Source organism: Chenopodium album, chromosome 11 (assembly GCF_948465745.1).
Source record: "Chenopodium album chromosome 11, dcCheAlbu1.1, whole genome shotgun sequence".
Taxonomy (NCBI): Eukaryota; Viridiplantae; Streptophyta; class Magnoliopsida; order Caryophyllales; family Amaranthaceae; genus Chenopodium; species Chenopodium album.
In genome coordinates this window covers 11691084-11712190 of record NC_137844.1, presented here as the reverse complement: position 1 = coordinate 11712190, position 21107 = coordinate 11691084, and the positions used below count along the sequence as shown (strand labels likewise).

The following is a 21107-nucleotide window of genomic DNA, read 5'->3' as shown; positions in this document are numbered from 1 at the left end:
TTCCAATTTCTCCTAAAACTCCGCGCATAGAGAAGCATTAAAAAATGGAGGGAGTATAAAAGATTAAAGGAAAAAGATATATGCATCTCTTAGGGCTGCATATAAGAAGTTATAAACTATATATAAGAAGCTATAAGTGAAAAAAATAGACAATATATAAACATTTATTACACCAATTTACTCGTGAATTATTGATAAACTAGCATTTTGGCCCGTTCAATGCACGGGTTATAACTTAGGTTATTTTTATATAAATGTATGCTTTTCAATAGTTGAAACTACGAAGTTATTGTTACATGACTTTTGAGGTGAATGCTGTGAAAACTTATAATAAAAAAAAGTGAGGGTGGAATTGTGGAAGAATATGAAGGAATTTAGTTAAGTTTATATACATGAATATTGTAGGATATGAAATGACACCTTAGTTTAAGCTATATTTTAAGTTTAAGAGATAAAAAGACTATTTTTATTATACTTCATATGTTTATGTAATAGTTAATTCAACTTTATTTTATGATGGTGGAAATGAAACACTTCATTTTCTTAATTAACTGTGCAAATTACGAAATGCATAAAGATTTTAACATTATGTAATATATTTAATTTAATTTTTTTAATATTAAAAAGGTAAGGGAAGTGGCATGTGCATATGAGTGAGTTGTGCAGACATGTGGCATATGAATGATTGTGGTTTGAGTTTTTAAATACTAAAAATATAGATTTTTAATTTATTTAATAATAAAATAAAATATATTAAATCATATAACTAATATATAAAGCTAAACTTTTAGCCAAGTCATGAGATAGCGACACTTGACATTTCAACTTTTCGTCAAGTGTCACGCTACGTAGGCAACAACTAAATAGTAGGTTGACACATAGGATTTATTTGGATATATTTTTCATGAATAAAAAAGTTAGTTTTTTTTATTAGGATAAAAACTGGGATAAATTTTGTAGCATAAAAAAAATAGTTTAGAGTTTTATTTTTAATAAAATTTGGATAGATTTATAGGATAAAATTGTTGGTTTAGAGTTTTATTTTCGATAAAATACCAATATTTCACAAGTACAAAATCATATAACTAATTTATAAAGCTAAACTTTTGGCCAAGTCACGAGGCAGCGACACTTGACGTTCTAACTTTTCGTCAAGTGTTGCGCCACGTTGAATAGATTTAAATAGACTTCATAAGATAAAAAGTTAGTTCAAAGTCTATTTTTATAGAATTTTAGGATAAAATTGTTAATTTAGAGCTTTATTTTCGATAAAATACCAATATTTCAGAGGTACAAATTGAATTATAAATTTATTCTAAAAAAATTATTGGATTATAATTCTAAAAAATTATTATATAAATTTATTTCTTATATCATAATATTTTTTAGAGTGAAGGAAGTAGTTCAAAGCGTGAAACATCCATTTATAATATATACTAATCAGTTAAAATAATATACTTCACAATCTAATAGAGTTTTATTACAATGTAGACCTGTCAATTAGGATCGGGTCATGAGTCATCTCGGACTGGGTCACTTCAGGTTACGAGTCAAAAAATGTTCAACGCTTGTCCAAAGTTTTGGGTTCGAGTCAATCCAACGGGCTTTGTACATTTATTTTATTTAATTTTTTTTTGTTAATTTTTTATTTTTTTAATGTATTAAATCGAACATTTCCACGAATAATATTATTAGTCATTATATGTCTATTAGATAGTAAATCATGATAAAAGCATATCAATTCCTAATTAATTTTGTATCAATGATGTATCAATGATGTATTTTGGGCACAAAATTAATGCTTATATATAGCGAATCGAATAAATTTCAAAAGATTGCGGCCGTGATGGGGATCACCGTATAACCATACGTATTTATCGTAAGATTTAGATTTATAAGTTGCGAATTTCGAGTGGTTGTTAAGAAGAAGACACGCAACATTATTTAGGAGCTCCACATTCCCACGTGTCTTGCCGACCCACGAATAAAATGACAAAATGACACGCCAAAATTAAAATAAAATTTTACTCGTTTTTATTTTTATACTCCTCATTTTACTTATTTAAAATTTTTTACCTCAAAAAATCCGTGTTTCAGTTATGTACGCATAGAATCGGCGCTGTTGTTGTTATCTTTCTCAATTTCGTCGCCTCTTTTTTAACCCACTTCTCGTCGCTTTTCTCTCTCCTCTTTTAGATTCCTCCTGCTACCAAGATTCTCTTGATTCTTCGTTATTCCTTCTGGAATTTCTTCATTCGATTCCTTTTTTCAACTGGGATTTTTGTTTTTACTTTTGTTTTGATTTTCAGCGCTTTTTTCCTTTCTTGCCGATGATGCAGCGAATCGTGGATAACGCCATTGCAATTACTAAGGAGTAAGTCGAATTTTGATTTCTGATTTTTTTGATATTTGATTTTAAGCAAATTTTTTTTTGGATTTTTTTTTGTGTTAATTTTATTGGATTGAATTGGATTTTTGAGCGTGATTTCATCTGGGTATGTTGCGGATGTTGAGGGAAAATTGTGATTGTTTCATATTCGTAATTTTTTCAGTTATTTGTGCATTTTTGTTGCTGTAATTACGGAGTTATTTAACGAATTTTGGCTTGAATTAATGAGTGATTTGTAGGGTTTTTGTCTAATATTATGTTAACTGTAATGAAGTTGATTGCTATCATCTTAATATGACGTTGAGCTAGAAATATTGGCATAAGAAATGCGAAGTAGGATTTTGTGGAGCGATTAGTGTTATGGAATGATTGATCATGAAGTTTCTGGAACACAGCCGAGCTGTAGAGCTTGTTGTTAAGTAATAGTTAAGTGGCATTGTTGCTGTTGAAGATGTTAATTGAATGGTACGGAGTAGTTGAACATGTTTATTGAGTGGTACAGGGGTAGTTGAAGGTGTTTATCACATGTTACAGGGGTAGTTGAGGATGCTTATTGAGTTGCGTAGGTGCTGTCAAAATTGATATCCATCCCTATGTTGTTATCCATGCTTATAAAAGCCTCTATAACTATATATGTTTTTAATATTTGATGATTTGAGGTTGCCAAGACGTGCCACGAACTTAATAGGAAGACCTCCTTAAATGAGTTCTTAAGGAAAGTGGTTTCGTAGGGGTGGTGAATGTATTGTTTGCTGTTGTAGGAAGATGTACTTGGTTGTTCGATGTTGGAAGTACATGATTCATTTTGTTTGTCGTGCCAATTGATTTAGTTTTTTTTTGGGATTGATGAGGATTCATGATTAGGATGAATATTGTGGAGCTCTTTTGAAGTTACTAAACAATGCTACCTTATAATCTTTCCAATAAAGTTTCTTCACACGTCTACTAGTTTGTAGTCCATTTGTGTTTCAAATTGCTTATTGCTGTGATATTGAGGTCTTTTATCTGTGTAACGTTGGGGGCATTTGGTTTACCTGGTTATCAAGTAGGGTAGCCCAATGGCAATAATAGGGTCATGCTTAAAGGGCTTCTAATGGACAAAGCCGGTAATGGATAGGGACCTTATTAGGTAGGGTCAATATATGGCTAAAATGTTTTTCCAATTTAGTAGATAATGTAAAAATAAATACATAGATAAATTTGTATTCATATAAACTTAATAATGGCTTTGTCCAATATTTTTTTTATTGATATTTTGTTGGCCTGCCCATTTTCAGCCCGTTATTAACCCATGATCCGCATTGGCTCAATCCTCTATTGACCTAATAAAATTTAACCCTCTTTACCAGGTCTGTTTACCAGCTCATATAGGTTTGGAATTAGGAATTAAACCATAATGCTATCAGTTTAGAACTTGATACTAAAAAACCATGTGTTTGGTAAATGTTTCATATTGTTTTTTTTCTTCCTTGTATTATGATACCTAAAGGTTTGGTATGAGCAAAAGCCACCTTCCCCTTGGTTTCTCAAACCCATATTCTTGAGGGTTATGGGTATTAAATTTATAAATCTCTCAATAGTTTTAGCCATTCTAAACCTATACTTTATACCAAAATTACATGAACCAAACACCTTGGTGTTTTCATTGGATACTTTAGGGGGTCTTTGGTTCACTTCAAAGTGATTTAATTTACAAATTTTTAATATCAATTCTTGAATCTTCTTGATCCCAAAATCTGATTTGCTGGTCAGTGAACTTGCTTCCTTGCTTGAACGCCTTAATCCCATAAGTGGGGCGGCTAATTGGCTAAATGAACCAACATGAAGACTTCCTAGGAGGTCAGTCATCCTAGTACTACTCTCAATCATTTTGGGCTGTCACTGGCCTACCGTAACCCTTCTCCTTTATACAGGCTCGGGACTGGTTTTCCCACTGGCGGAGTTAGTTAGTGAACCGAAGAAAAAATAAATAATTACTTCCGCCTTAAATTATTAGCTGTTGTAGTAGCATAAAGAACTGCAGAATGTGTATTTCTTGCATTTTTAGGCCTAGTTCTCTTCACTTCTAACTCAATATTTAGTAAAAGTCAGTTTAAATCAGTGAAAGTTAATTCCTAATAGTGAAAAACTGAAAACAATTAAAATAAGCTCTAATTTGTAACATTTGGTAACTTCAACAATACAATTTTCAGATTACCACTAACTCAATGTGAACCATACACACACACCAATAAAAAAACGAAAAAATATAGAATTTAAAGCCAATTCACTTGAAGTCCACAAAACTTTAACACTATCTTTACGAATATACTGTTGCAATCTAGTTTATTTATTTTTTAAAAAAAAAAATGATTTTTCGGAGTAAGGACTATAGTACTCGAACCAACCTCTCCTTCTTCTTTACCAGATTATAAACTATAGCTAAATTGTATACAGGCTGCTTGAGAATTTGAGTTGCAATTGCTGATTTGGAAAATTAGTTTGGGGTCGGCCGTTGGAGAAAGTTAGGTATAGCCGCTAAGGAAGCTAGACTACACCCTTTAATTGTCTATGGAAACCGGAAATTCAGTTATTTAAATAAGTGAATTCGAGGTTGGCCATTGGTGATGGTTAGGTAAATGTACCATTGAATATCTAAATAACTGAATTCAACACTAATAGGTACAATCTTGGAAATTTAGTTAATATTTGATGATGCTGTAATTCTAGTATAGGGGGCTCAAGAGTTTGCATGATGCAAGTTTTACTCCCCTAGTTGGGTCATACCCTCTATGATTAAAATTAAGCTTAGAAAGAAGGCTAAAGCTTGTCCTCATTAAACCAATCTCTACATTCATTGTGTTGGAGCTTCTTTCACTTTAGTATATTTGGGTTTGCTTCCATATTATTTTTTAAATGTACACACATATATTAAAAAGAGTGTACTTGGTGATTGCTAAAGTCCAATTTACTCATATGAGAATGGGATTAGGGTGCACATAGATGCATATGATGTTCAAGATGATGATCTTTGTCTTCTATATATGATAGCATATTTGTAATTTATTTTATCATTCTGCAGGTCAGTGAAGACAGTTACCTATGAGTCCTTGAACAATATAGTTAAACTGATAAATAGCATCTCAGCAATTCTGCTAGCCATTTTGCCTGGGAAGGCTTCTATTCTGGAAGGTCTTGAGATAAGACCTACTTTTCGTGGACCTCGACTTCCAAGGTGGATGGGAAGGTAGTATTTACTTGATCAATAACCTGTAACAATTGCACTTTCTGTTTGATTGTTCGCTTGTTCTGTTCATTGTACTCCCTCAAACTTATGCTTCTTTTATCACTATTGGTTGTTTCTTGGCACTTTCTTCAAAGGATTTTATGAAAAAGGCATTAACTGTGATTGTTGCAATAATTTGAAATTATTTGCTGTTTGCCCTTAATAAACCTCTGATAGTATCTACTAGGAGTGTTTTATGCAGTAATGCTATAGTTTGGTTGTAGGGTAACAAAGGGAAAAAAGTAAGGGTCATAAAGATTGAGAGATATGTTGTTATATATTCTTAGGGATCTCTATCTTCATTTAACAGACATGCTACTCTTGTAAATACAAAGCACTTGTTAAATGTGTTTGGAGCTTCTGAACTATGTTTGCCTATTGTCTGTGAGCCATGTTCCATTACTAAATTGATACAGGATTGCATACCTTATCGTTTTGTTTCAGTTCTCTCTCTCTTATCTCTCTCTCTCTCTATCTCTATGTGGATTTTCCTTTTTTTTTTTTTTTTTTTAATTTATGAATCAGATTTATTCGTAAATTATATGCTTGAAGTGCAAACTGCATAAATTTGAGTGTCGTAACTATAATCTAGTTGAATTTCCTAAATATGGAAAAAAAAATGTGCCTCTTTTAGTAAAGAGGAGTAGAGGACTATGAAAAATAGATATTAAGCAACATGTTGTGACTTTTTTTTTTTTTTTACTATGTTATTTAACTTTTGACTTTTCTTTGTAATGGCAGTGGTGTTTCTTCCTTCAACCAGTTGATTCATGATCTGTCTGTGGATTCTGATACCTCAAGTGTGGAATACTCCTCTGGGGAAGAGGATGATGGATACTCATCACCTGCAACACCTAGATCTGAAAGCTCTCGAGCTTCATGGGCAAGCAATGTGAGAGAGTATGATAATCATCAGACATTGATTGGGTATATGCTTTCGTGGATTTTATTTCCCTTCACACTTATGTTGGGGTTTCCGTTTTGGCTCTACCGTCTAATCTTAAGAGGGAATAGGTCCCAACATGCCGAGTGTCCTTCACCTATTCATTCTCCTAGAAAGCTGCCTAGTCTGAGGGATCATTTTGTTCATCGTGCTACGGACCGCAGAAGAGGAGTTATTGAGGTCTCCACTTTTTCTTTTATATAACTAGTATCTTTACATTCTTCAAGTTCTTTGTAAAGTAAAATTTGGCCAATGGTGGCTTTTAGCATTTTTATCATTTTGCTTTTTTGAAACTCTCAGGATCTTCATCTAGCTACTGAAATTGTTATAGAAGCTGTCTTTGATGCCGTCCACAAGACTGCGCATTTTCTTCTTTCTCCATCAGAGGCTTTTAGAATTATATCTGGATGGATTTTTCCTCAACGGAGTAGCAGTATTTATGTCCATGAGTCTGTTGAAGATGTCCCTACAGCTGTACTTGGAGATCATGAAACGGCTCCTACTGAGAGGAAAACGACATTTCATCCACTTAATACAGATGCGCGGACTTGTCAAGATGTCATCACAGAATTTGGGTAAGAATGACTGTTGTATGCTTCTGCTGACAGATTCAAGCTCTTGTCTTTGGTTTTCTTTTGTAAACTATGTTACATATTGGACGCACTCATGAAGCAATAGGCTTACCTGTTGATTTTTTTTACCTTAATAATGTTAGTATTCATGGTTCTATGCACATTGTAGGTATCCTTACGAAGCTATACATGTGGTTACAGAAGATGGGTATATTCTTCTTCTGGAAAGAATTCCAAGGTACGGTGTTGTTCTTAGTTCCTAACTTTTGTTTTGCTAATGTCTTTTTTTCCCTTTTCTTGGATAATTTAGTGGTTTAATGTCACCATTCTGATGGTTGCAATGATTTTTCCAGACGTGATTCTAGGAAGGCGGTTTATTTACAGCATGGAGTACTTGATTCATCTATGGGGTGAGCTGTCCCTGCCCTTCTTGTTAATTTTGTATATTATACAGTAAATTATTGCAGTCTACAATTTAATGATGAAACTTTGTGCTTTGCCCATTTCTTGGAATTTCTGAAAGTTACTGTATAATTTTGGACATGGTGTTTTGGGGTTGATTTAGCAATAAACAGAAATTGACTTAAATGTTTCTATATTTTGAGAAATGGGACAAGTGAAGAAATCTTTTACTACCTTAGCTACTTATGTGAAGATGTTTCTATGCACCCACCTGGTGCACCAATTGTTCCGCACTCATCAATCTATGTCTCTTGAGGTTTTTTTTCATTCAATTGTTGAGATGTTTGTTTGAGATTTTGAAGCCCTTTGCTATGTTAAGTAGTAGGTGGTGATCCCTTGTATTTTTGGTTAGGAATTGAAAGTCACAAATGGACCGTTTTTGCCTTACTTTTTGTAGGGGAGGTATATTAAGGGTTTGTTAAGTTAAGAAGAGCATGCAATATCGCCTTTGATTTGCCATTGTTTGAGTGAAGCCTTCTTGTCTCTTTGACCACATTTTAGGATCATATCTGATTAAGGATAGTGGAAAAGGAAATTACTCTGAGAGCTGAGGTCACTGAAGCTGGCATTTGCAGTGAAATTTGTTTGTTGGAAAACAAGATTTTTGTATGCATCTTCTCAAAGCTTTCAGCCCTTTCCGCATTCTATTAAAATTAAATATGATTCTATTTGCCTGTTGCTACTACACTGCTGGAATGCTGGTTAATTGTTGACTGGGAATATCTAGCATATAAGCAGTTATCATGAATTCTGTCACTGTGCATGAATGTTGCATGTACATCTCGACAGAATTAAAACAGGGTTTTAATGATTGGTTTTTGTTTGTGTGAATGTGAGTGAGCAGATTTGGCGTAGGTGGCCAAATTCTGCAACTTCTGGTCTGTTTTGTAAAGTTCAGTTTACACATGTACTAATAATTATTCTCTAGTTATTTACTCCCGTCCCATATTAAGTGCCAAAATTCCCTTTATTTCTGGCCCAATTAAGTTGTAAAATCACGCTTTGCTGATTTGTGACCTGCTAGAAATATATATCGTATCTGTAATTTTATTTCCCATTTGTTAAGCTTCCATTTACCTACACATTTACTAGTGATTATTTTATACTCAATTAAAATGTGTCCCCATTAATTTCTCACAATATTTGGAAAGTGGAGTCCAACTTATAGTGACATGTATACCCCCCATTAATTACACATGTCCACCAATTTGACCCTTCTAAAACTCCCTTCAGGCCTTCTTTACTCCGTTACTTTTAGTGCTTTTAATTTGTGCCTTATTCATTTGTGGCGCTTAAATTGGGATGGATAGAGTATAATTTTCTAGATTGCAAATGACAAATTGGCGTAATAATTTGTCATCAATTCATCATATTTGGACATCAGATAAGGTAAAGTTCAAAGAAAAAATGACTTACTTCAAACTGGAAACTCTGGTGTGCTTTAGGTCGCTTTGAAGTCCTGTTCTTTTTTTCTGATGACCAAACCTGCTTGAAAATGATATTTAAATGATCATACCTATTTGAGAGTGTATTTGTATAGGGTAACACTTTTTGGGCTATGATTGCCTTCAGTAGCATACTGTTACATAGCTAATTTTTGTAGTTCGCATGATTTTGCTCCCCTGATTTTGCAATAAAAATAATATCTTCAGCTCCTCTAGCTCCTCTTTTTAACTTTTTCTCTTTCTCATTTAGTTGGGTGTCCAATGGAGTGGTGGGGTCTCCCGCTTTTGCAGCTTTTGATCAAGGTATGCTAAGTGCTCTTTTTTTTCTTTTTTTTTTTTTTTTTTCCTATGCTATGGTGTAATATTGCTATTATACTTCTAATTAACATGTCTGTTTAACAGGTTATGACGTATTTCTTGGGAATTTCCGTGGTTTGGTCTCAAGGGAACATGTTGACAGGAACATTTCATCAAGACAGTGAGTTCTTTTATACTGCTGTAGTGAACCTTATTTCCATTGTTACTAAGCAACTAAGACAAAACAAACATGTTACAGTATATTCTGCAGTCTGAGATGCAACGGTGATAAGACTAACTGTTTATTTATGAAATAGGTATTGGCGGTATTCTATCAATGAGCATGGCACTAAGGATATTCCTGCTATGCTAGAGAAAATTCATGAGGTGAAAACTTCTGAATTGAAGTTGCGGTACCCTGACTTTGATGAAGAAAACAGTGATGAGGCACCATATAATCTGTGTGCAATCTGCCACAGCTTAGGAGGAGCTGGTATTCTTATGTATGTAATCACGCGTCGAATTGAACAGAAACCGCATAGGCTTTCAAGACTGATATTATTATCACCAGCTGGTTTCCATGATGATTCAAACCTTGCGTTTACCGTGGTTGAACATCTATTCCTCGCATTGGCCCCCGTCTTAGTTAAGATCATTCCAGCTTTCTATATACCTACACGATTCTTCCGTATGCTGCTGAATAAATTAGCACGTGACTTCCATAATTACCCTGCTGTTGGTGGTTTGGTCCAAACTCTTATGAGTTATGTTGTAGGAGGAGACAGTTCCAACTGGATTGGGGTCCTAGGTTTACCGCACTACAACATGAATGACATGCCAGGAGTATCATTCTACGTTGCTCTTCATATGGCACAGATGAAGCGAACTGGCAAGTTTAGGATGTTTGATTATGGGAACCCAGATGCTAATTTCCAGGTTTATGGATCTCCAGAGCCAGTGGATTTGGGGGAATTCTTTGATCTTATTGACATTCCTGTTGATCTGGTTGCGGGTCGAAAGGATAAGGTCATTCGTTCATCAATGGTCAGAAAGTATTACACTTTGATGAAAGCAGCTGGAGTAGATGTATCATACAATGAATATGATTATGCCCATTTGGACTTCACGTTTTCTCACCGAGAGGAACTCTTGGCATATGTGATGTCCCGTCTACAGCTCGTTAAGTCTACTCCCAAGGAACGTCTAGGTTGTGTAGATGGAGGGTTGGAGGAAAAGCAACGACTAGGTTGTGTAGATGGAGGTTCAGAGGAAGATTTGCACAAGCATTCTGATTAATGAGGGTATCTTATTTATCCTTGTTATTGATGTGGTAACTGTTGTGAATGTCCTAAAGGTGTAGACTGGTGTACATAATTACAGTTACGTCTTTTGTCACATCATCTTTAGATTTAGAATCGGCTTTATGTTGACCATGGCTTCCCGTTATTTTATCCGAGGGAAGGCGAAATTTTAGAAGCGTCTGTTTGAAGCAACATGTCAGCAGAAGGTAAACTTGTAATTAGTTCCTTGATGGATAAAGTAACATTCCTATACTGTATGCGGCTGCTGTTGAAATGTGGTAAGACTTCACGTAGTATGCTGATACCGAGTCTCTTTTAGACTAAACCTATACTTGTTCTTCGGTCCTCCCTACATTTATGTATGATGTATTTAGTTTTTGATTCACATATGTTCAAATGATTGTAAAACTCAGGTTCCAATAGACCCTGAATTGATGCATTTTGTACTCTAATAGAATTGTTTTTATAGCTTCATCATTATGCTTGATGATTCTGAATATTGTAAAGATGATACAAAAGTCTCATATGTGCCAAAACTTCTACTACGTAGTATTTGTTTACTAAATATTGTACCAAATATAGCCCGAGGGCCTTGTTTCATTTTATTTTACCTTTTAGAAACTTATTTTAGACAAAATAAGCTCAAAATTTTTTAAAGAAGTTTAGTTTGTGGACACAGAATAAGAATACGGAGTAAAAGAATTTGTAAGTAAGCGTTCCATTCGGATTTCGGGCCTTCTTTGTTATATATACTTCTAGTTTTGCTAATGGAGTTTTGCTAATGGCTCAAGTGTCACTTAAGCTAGTAACGTGAAAACTAAATTCGAATAAGGGGCGTGTAATTGCTTAGGGTGAATGGGGGACAAAGAAATGGGACCTCATATCACATGGGAGTGATTTTAATTTTGTATGTGAAAGACAGGGAGCATTATTAAGGGTGAATTTAATTATATATATATCATAAAAGTTGAGATGATGAGTAAATTGGTATTTTTAAGCCGAACCCAAGTTGGCAATGTATACATACTGATACTGCGCTGCATGCAGGAAGAGGCACTGCAGGTGAGGCCAACAATTTAGTAAGTAAATAGCAGCTTTATTTGCTTGCTATTGCCTATTCCTCCATTTCTCCCATCCCCCTTTTCTACAGTTATCATGCATTCAATCGTCTTCATCCCCTTCACTTTGATACTTTATTACTACATTTAATATTAACCAACTTGGATAATATCAGGGGTGGATATAGCTATTAATGCAATTTAATCATATGTATTGATCAAGATTAATAATCAATATAAATAGTTTGGCATAATGATGGAAGACTAGGATAAAAATGCGATTTAATTATATAACTACTTTTTGGCCCGAGCGGTGGCTCGAGTCAATAATATATTATATATATTGAAAATGAGCTTTTATACATAGTAATAAAAGTTATGTGATGAAAAATAAATATAGATGAAATTAGTTACATATACCATAATACTTGTATTATTTAAAATATATTTTTCTTTCAATCACTATTGTACCGCAATACATATTTTGGGATACATATATAAAAAAAAATAGCTATAGGTTTTATTTATGTATGAGCAAATAAAAGAAATTAGATTATTTTTTGTTATTATAGATTGTTGTTGAATATTTATGTATAAAATTAAACATTAAATATTCAAGTTTATGAATATGGTCAAGTCTTTTTAACAAAACATTATACACATAAGATGTGTTATTGGAATAGTGGTTAGAATTAAAGGATAATAAGCATGAGGTCATAGGTTTAAACATTAATGTTAACAATTTATCATTTTTGTTTGATACAATAACAATAATTGTATGGCACGACGACACATCATCTGTCTAGTTATGAAGACACATGGCGAGTTCATATATATATATATATATATATATATATATATAGACAAGGGCTAGATAACTATGTGAGTCCAGTACTTGATCTTTTGAAAATATGAACACTGCTGTATGGTTCAATCATGGATCAATCCTAGCCAAGCTCAAGATACGTGACATAGCCTACAAACATCTTTGATCACTATGTATATTATAAAAGTTATAAGGGAGAGTCAGGGAGATACTTTAATTCCTCACAATTTGGGTGTTGAATTTGTTTAGTCTTATGACTCTTGTGCAATACATTCCTATGCAATGCATTCTACTTCAATTATTCCAATTTTTGTCAAAGAAAAACGAGTTTCATAGACCATGAAAGTATATAGGAAGACGTGTTGCTGCTGAAAAACCTACAAGTTTTATTGTACATCTCCTATTGGTTGATAAGGTTATATACAGGTATCACAAATTCATGTGGTCATGTGACCAACCATCATGGGGTTACTTCGTTAGTGTTATATGGGTAACTTCATCAATGTTACAAGAGTTACTCAATCAATGCTATAGGGGTTACTTTGTCTTTTTACAAGCGGCCACATAATATAACTAGTTGCACACAAGATACGTTGTACACAAGTGCCATTTAAAAATTAATGGACTCCATACTAATTTCGTAATTAAATTCTTCCATTTAAAATAATCAAAAAATCCTCCGAATTTATCATCGTTACAAGAATGATTCATGTATATAATTAAAGCATGTCCTTTTCAATAGCACCATACTAAATTTTAAGTCATTGAATCAATTATGCACACAATAAGACAAAATTGCACCATACCTTGACGTCTTATTGTTAAATAGTGCAATGTTTTTATATGTTTGAATTTCTCCTGTTCTGTTAGCTATATGCATTCACGTGAACTATATCATGTGTTATGTGTACGTACTTTGTTGATTTATATTTTATGGCTTCCAACTTGGTCAAGTAGCCAGGGAGGAGTATCTGGAACTAAACTAGCTTGCCACTTTGATTTTTATTTATGATTATTGTACTTGTTCTTGATCAATCATCGAGTTATACGACATCTTCTTTTCTTCAATCGGATCGATATTTTATGGTGTTATTTTTTTTTTTGTTCGTAGTAGAATTGTGTAGATTTGATATCTTTCGTAGGTATCGATTATCAATTAATTGACCTAGACAAGTCCAACTCTTTGTTTCGCATAAGACATGATTCCTCTAATGTTTGATGAGCTAAAAAGTAGTTCATAGGAGCAGTCTGTTAATATGGATGATGGATGTATTCTTTTTGGTTGGTGCATAGATAGCCACAAAAGATTGATGCTAATAAATGGATCTAATGTAAACCTTGAGTTCTATACGCACAAGATTTTAACCAACTTATTACTGTATATACTTAAGTTCAGCTCAGTTCAGCAAATGTGAACAAACCCTTAAACTGTATAAGCTAATTACACTAAAGATTTCAGTGTTACAACTATGATACAGTTCATATAGCATGCAAATGCGGAACAAATAGAGTAAAATTGGTGAGTAATTGCTTCATTAACTAAGAAGAAGAATTGCAGAAAGAGTGTTCTGAGGAAACAATGAGATTGAGCAATTCCTCTGTCTCTGGCTATTATTGCTTCTTCTTGTCTGATGGCTTGCAGTTCAGTTGACAAAAACATCAGACATGCTACTTTCACTTTTTATATTTTTTTTTGCTATACTTGAATATATTATATTGTTCAAAATTCCCTTAGAATTGGGTAATCTACAACAGTACAACTATATCTCAATGACTCAATTATAGAACTAATAGGATAAGAATGGCCAATTTAATTACTCCCTTTGTTTTACAATAATTAACTCGTGTGACTTTTTTTCACTATTTATATACTAATTTTGACCATCATTTTAAAGTAATGTATAAAAACTAAATTTTATCATGAAATAAGTTGTTAGATAAGTATTACTATAAAGTCTAACAATATCAAATTTTTTTATATGTTTTATTAATATTTAATCACATATGCATATATATATCTAAGGTCACACACTATTTTGACATGTGTGTCAAGTTTGACTATGTCAATTATCCTAGAATAAATAGAGTGTTTATATATTTATTGCAATGAAATCCTCTATTCCACCTTTTGTGTGTCATATACAAGTATATGTCATTTGTATCGGTTGATATATTATTGGGTCATACTAGTCATATCAAAATCAACCAATAAATAACGAAATATAAGTACAACACATACATATGGTAAACAAAAAGCGAGAGGGAGGGATTGGTGAATGAGAAGGTAAAACACAAAGAATGCATGTGACGAGTTATGGGTGGCCAATGGAGCCTATGGAGGTGGCAATGATGTGGTGGAATGAATGGGTTGCTGAAGGAGAGATCGCGCCGGGTGGTAGGAGTGTGATGAGAGGTTTAAATGGTGGTCTTGGTGGTGGTGTTTGCGAAATATTAAGACAAAGCCGTATTACTTGACTACTTGTATACTCTTCCGTTACATAAATTTTTATACTACGTATATAAATTACTATACCCATAAACAATAGCTCCATGAAATATGAATTGCTTGAATTAGGTTCAAGTCTACTTATTTTGATTTATTGGCTGAGAATGAGTTTGAGTTTGGCAATACTCGTTAAATTACAACATTTAGATTTGAATAAAGTTGACCATCAGGCTAAGTTAAATGACTTTAAGAGATGTCTTTTACAACATTCGTTCTTAAACACTACTCCGTAGCATTATTTGGACTTCTACACGAATAACACATTAGACCTTAATTGTTAGATTCGTCTCTATGACCGGATACTTTTAAATAGCAGCGAGCTTTCATTATATTTAGTGAGCGATATTAAAAGACAACACATTACATAAATTAGTTTGTAAGCATATAAATCCAATAGTGAAAAAATGAAAAAGAACATGTATAAACTATAAACCATTCAAAAACATATCCAAAATATGTGTCGGAAATAGGCAAATAGCAAACAATGATATTTGTTCATAGCTAATTTAAACTCAACCTTATATTCGATGTTGGAGTCCAATAATTAAAAGCCCGTTAAATTAAATTAACAACTATGGAGTAATAGATGAAGGTTTTTTTTTGTATTAAAGTTATCATAATCACTTTATAAAATTTAAAAAATAAAAAAAAAAGTTCTTTAATTGCATTGGTCTTTTGGTTGATTTAAAACCGAGGAAACACTATTTTTTCACTAATATGTAAAATGAAATAACTTATTATGATTAAATATTGGGATAGAGGGGGTTTTATACTAATTAAAAATGTAGGCCATTTAAAAATGAGGTAATAAACTAATAATGCAAAACTATATATCTTCCTTGAAGGACTAAAGAGGGTGAATTACTTTCAATTTATTTTTACCCATAGATAAATATAATATTTTCAGCTTTGTAGGAAAAGAGGCTTGTTTTTTTTCTTCATAATTTTTTTAAAGGAAAACTCATACAGAGTAATTATTAAAATGAGAATGAAACTTCATCCTCAAACAAGTGTTTTTCTTTATAAATTTTGCAGTTTGGTGCAATTTGGAACCCAAATTACACCGCAAACCGCCCTAAAATTATTTTTTTTTTTTTTTTTTTTTTGGTGATGCCGAGAGGCAAGACCCATACAAAGAAAGCAGAAACACTAGGAAAACTAGAAAGAAGAAAACATAAAGCAGGAAAATAAAACAAACACCAACACAAAGAAAAAGAAAAAACAACTAACAGCTACTGACCACCCCTCATAACAGCAACTAAGGGTCTTTCTCCGGCACCATCCTCGCAAGCGTAACTCTACTCAAGTCCTCCAATAAAACGGCCCTAAAATCCCTCGGGACCGCTTCAAAGATGACCAGTTTTTGCTCCTACGAAATCCCATAGTTAGCCAACCAATCGGCTACCCTACTTGGAACCCAAACCGCCCTAAAATTAATGACGATAATTTATTTTAAGGTAAAGTGAGCTAATGGTGATTAGCTCACATTAGCATAAATAGTTATACAAGATATTCTATAAAATTTATATATAAATTGATTATCATTTTACCAAACTGACCAATATCAAGGGTTAATTATTAGTTTATTACTCCGTATTAAAAGGCGTATCAATTGATCGGACTACTAGGCCAATTTAGCAATTGATGTGGCCTAGTAGATGATTCCATTCACACTTTATTATGTTACAAATTAAAAGAAAAAAGTCCGACCTAGTAACACGGCATAGAACAAGAAAGAATAGAAGAAAAAGTAGCCGCAAAAAATGGGGAAATAATTTGACAAGTTTTCCACACAAATATACACACGCTATATTACTACAATATTGCTGATGCCCTTTCTTTGCAGAATTTTGCGTTGCAGGCCGTGTGAGCCCCCCACCGTTCTCCAACCACCTTTCTTTACTACTTACGTTATTCACTCATCCATTCCCTTCCTATTCTAAAGAATTCTACTTCGAATGAGATACAAGGGCAATACTGTTAAGGTAGATGATTTAAATCTCGCATTAAAAGAATAAGGAATAAAAGTCTTTCTCATAAGTATGAGCATGTTTTAATTAATATGAAACTTTTTAAAAAGGTATAGAAAAATACATTTGTAAGGACTAGTCTAAAAATGGACAATATCGGTTCCTTTTAGTCTAAGAAAGCCAAATTGTCGTGACTAATGACTATGGTACAATCAAATAATGATGTTCATCCTAATGCATGCATCATCTCTCTCACTCTAGTAACACTGATACACAGTCAGAATTATTACTATTGCACAAAGAGTTTTAAGAAGATTGAATGATAAAAATATCATTTTAGCTAGGTTCTAAAGATTAAGTTTCTGAATTTTGTTACCCTTTACACTTAGTTATATGTTTATGATCACTTATTTATATGTTTATGATCGAGATGAGGTAAGATGAGAAGACACACTTTCAAAACCAATTGATCCTAGCTAGCAACATGCCAATTAACATGTGCATGGATAAGAGGAGACTTGACCAAACATTATATTCCATTTCCTTTTGTTGCTAATTACCACTAATCAATTTTACTAATAGGTGTAATAAATGATATAATTTACTGTCGTAAAAAGAGTGTATAACATCAACAAAGTGTAACATAAAAGGGGAGAATAAGAAGTACATCAACACCGCAAAAAACAAAGAGCAATATCTTATATTAGGTCGTTATCATAAAACCATTAATATATAACAATGTGTATGTTAGTATGTAGCAAGCTGCAACATGATACGATATGATGCATGCCCCCGGCAATAACCATTGCATTGACTGAATTTAAGGTGCTGCTCTGTTAGTGAGTAGTACCAGTTTCTGCTAGAAGAAAGCGACGTGTACGTAGCAAAAGAGAAAAGGACCCCAAAATTTTTATATTTCCTAAAATTATTTTCACTATGTACAAAAAAAATTGTGGACTTGTTGTTAAATTGCTGGATGTTGGAATGTATTGTTAAATTCTACAGTAATTTTTTGTAGAAACTGTTTTACACACCCGGGTTCACGGTGCATCCAAGAGTATTGTTTGCTCATTTTGAAGATTAGTGCTCATTCTATCATCAAATGAGCAAACAAATACCCTTGATTGCACTGTATACCCGAGTGTATATAACAATCTCTCTTGAAAATTCAATCTAGTCATCATCAAGTCATGATCAATTTGCAATAGCCAACTAAAAATGTTGTTGCTACAACATTTAGTTGAGGAGGACAAGCTAAGAGAAGGAGAAAGAGACAATGACCTGAGAGAGATACGGTATGGTCGTATAGGCCTATGGGGTGAATGTGAAAGAAAAGATCCCTCCATGCCTCTAAAAAACTAGCTAAATGGAGGTTTAGTAGATTGGACCCCCCACTAATAAGCTCTACTTGTCAACAACAAAAACTTCTCTGCTCCCTCGTCGGCCATTTCTCTATCGTGCAAATGTTTTTTACTTGTATGTAGTAGCTAAACTTAAATTCGAGTTTTGGTAGCTAAAATTAAATTCGAGTTTTTGTTGACATCTTCGTTCTCAAAAGTTCTATACATTTACTATTTGCACATAAACTAAATTAATTTGAAATAAAGTGTTGATTTCTTAAATGCATGTGTAAAAAAAATGTATAAAAATGATACATGCGTGTAAGAAAAAGTATAGGAGAACGTTAATTAAGAAAATTAAATGAAGAAAACGTGTAAAGAAATTTCAAAAACTTGTACTTAAGAAGGTAATAAAATTAAAGCCTATGTACAAGGGATAGAGTAATAACAAGTAATAACAAAATGTTAGGCCTTCTATCCGTTGTTTAAATGATATTCACTGTTTTAATTATCATAGAAGAGTTACTAGATTATTAATTTATGATGAAAATAAATTGAATATCAAAAAATTGAGAGATTGTTATATACACCGGGTATACGGCGCATTCAAGGGTATTTGTTTGCTAATTTGATGATAAAATGAGCACTAATCGTCAAAATGAGCAAACAATACTCTTGGGTGCACCGTGCACCCGGTTGTGTAAAACAATTTCTAAATTTTAAATTAAAGTTTATGATAGTTACTGAGATTTGACTCAGAGTTTAATTGGTACAATAAAGTATACATTTAACTAGTTTAAGTCCCGTGTCACGCACGGTTTTTCAAAATTTTATAACGAATAATAATGTTAATTCAAAATCTACCAAAAATTAATCCTCATATAATTAATGAAATTGAAAAATTTTGAATCTTAATTTATATCCAAAATTGAGTTCCGAATCAAAAAATAAAAGATATAAAATAATATTTTATAAAATAGAAGATATGGAAAATATGTGAATATTTTTTTAGGAAATGAATACTACAATTATATGATTTGGTGAATATTTTTTGAAGGAAGTGAATCACAATTATATAAAAAGTGATTTTTTTTTAGGAAGTGACACGTGTCATTCTTATTGTCTGTTTTAGTATTATGTAATTGATTGTGTAAAAAAAAAAAGGAATACATTTGATAATGACAAACTTTTAAATAAATCGGATGTACAATATATATTTTACATCCGTTATGAAGTTACCCTTAAAATGAGCAAAAGTTACCCTAATATGAATAAAAGTTACCTTGACATAGTTAAAAGTTACGAAGTATTCATGTTTTATTGATAAAAGTTACTCAAAAACTTGTAAAAGTGACCCTAAATTTGATAAAAAGTGACCCTCGATATACAGTAAATTACTGTATACCAGATGTATACAAAAGTTATTCTTTGATAATAGCTTGGATATTAATAATACGTTTAGGGATAAAGATTGTAACATATAATCTTCTCAAATTTCGGAATAATTGGCACATCAGTCAAATTTGAAAGTTGACACATTAAAGTTGTCAGTGTTTTTTTTTTTTTTTTTTTTTTTTTGATGACAAGAGTCAATGTAATAATTTGACCATTACTATACTATGATTAAACATTAGTTAAAGTTAGTTAATAAATAGGTTAAAAAGACAAACCGTATCAATTATTCTAGTAAGGAGATACTCCCTCTATTTTTAAATACTTGCTTTATTTTTCCATGCGCGGAGTTTTAGGAAAAATTGGAGAAAGTAATAAAATATGGAGGTAACATTAGTTAAAGTTAGTTAATAAATAGGTTAAAAAGACAAACCGTATCAATTATTCTAGTAAGGAGATACTCCCTCTATTTTTAAATACTTGCTTTATTTCTCCATGCGCGGAGTTTTAGGGAAAATTGGAGAAAGTAATAAAATATGGAGGTAGTGGGTTAGGTGGAAGAATATAAAATTATGAAAAGCAAAAATAGTTGAAAGAATTGGAGCCTTGGAGGAGAGATAATATAAAATTAATAAAATATGATTTTGTTGGGTCCACTAGGTAAGAGAAATGAATTAAATATTGTAAAAACTTTCCAAATAAGGAAATAGAACAAGTATTTAAAAGCGGCTGCAAATACAAAGTGGAGCAAGTATTTAAAAATGGAGGAAGTAGTAATTTTATGAATGCAAAATGTAATTCATCACTTCACTAATCTTATGTATACTCAGCTCGGTTAATTGGTGTAAAATTTTTGAATGAGCCTGATAATATATAAGTTGATCAGAGGTAGGTTCTCTCATCTTCAACCTTAATGAGGACTCAATTCTCTTGGTTAGGGAAGTTAGGCTCCGTTTTTTTAGTGTAAAACATTTTTCTAGAAAAGGATTTTCTTATTTTTCATTGTTTGGTTAATAAAGGGATGGAAAACAGTTTTCCCAATCAATCTCCTAGTAGTAGAAAATGTTTTTTTTCTAAAATTAAAAAAGATATGCCACATTTTCCTCCCTACTTCTTACCTCCTTAGCTTTACCTCTCCTCTTGTTCACCTTCTCCTTTCCACTCCTATTTCCCTTCCTACATAATTTTCTTGTAAGAGAAAACAAACAAAGGAAAAGTATTTTAACAATTATGTTATCCTTTTGAAAGTATTTCCATAAATTCTCTCTTTTTTTTTTTTCTTTTCAAAAAGTCATTTTCCGTTAAAACAAAACGGAGTCTATGGATTAAGACCTTAATTTT

The 21107-nt window shown here is 32.5% G+C and overlaps 1 protein-coding gene across 1 annotated transcript; it reads left to right on the top strand.

Annotated features, from left to right (window-relative positions):
• The first annotated feature begins 1992 nt into the window (after window positions 1–1992).
• LOC145567390 (uncharacterized) lies at window positions 1993–11271 on the top strand. Its single transcript, XM_081626657.1, has 9 exons — window positions 1993–2374; window positions 5451–5615; window positions 6396–6777; window positions 6898–7172; window positions 7339–7407; window positions 7523–7579; window positions 9327–9379; window positions 9479–9554; window positions 9691–11271. Exons 1-9 carry the CDS (start codon window positions 2331–2333, stop codon window positions 10667–10669), a joined length of 2100 nt encoding a protein of 699 aa, XP_081482783.1. The 5' UTR covers window positions 1993–2330; the 3' UTR covers window positions 10670–11271.
• Window positions 11272–21107: the final 9836 nt, after the last annotated feature.

Coding starts and splice junctions, on each gene's coding strand:
- LOC145567390 (XM_081626657.1), top strand. CDS start 2,331: ATGATGCAGCGAATCGTGGATAACGCCATTGCAATTACTAAGGA. Junction 5,616..6,395: donor CTTCCAAGGTGGATGGGAAG/GTAGTATTTACT, acceptor TTGTAATGGCAG/TGGTGTTTCTTCCTTCAACC. Junction 7,580..9,326: donor GTACTTGATTCATCTATGGG/GTGAGCTGTCCC, acceptor TTTCTCATTTAG/TTGGGTGTCCAATGGAGTGG.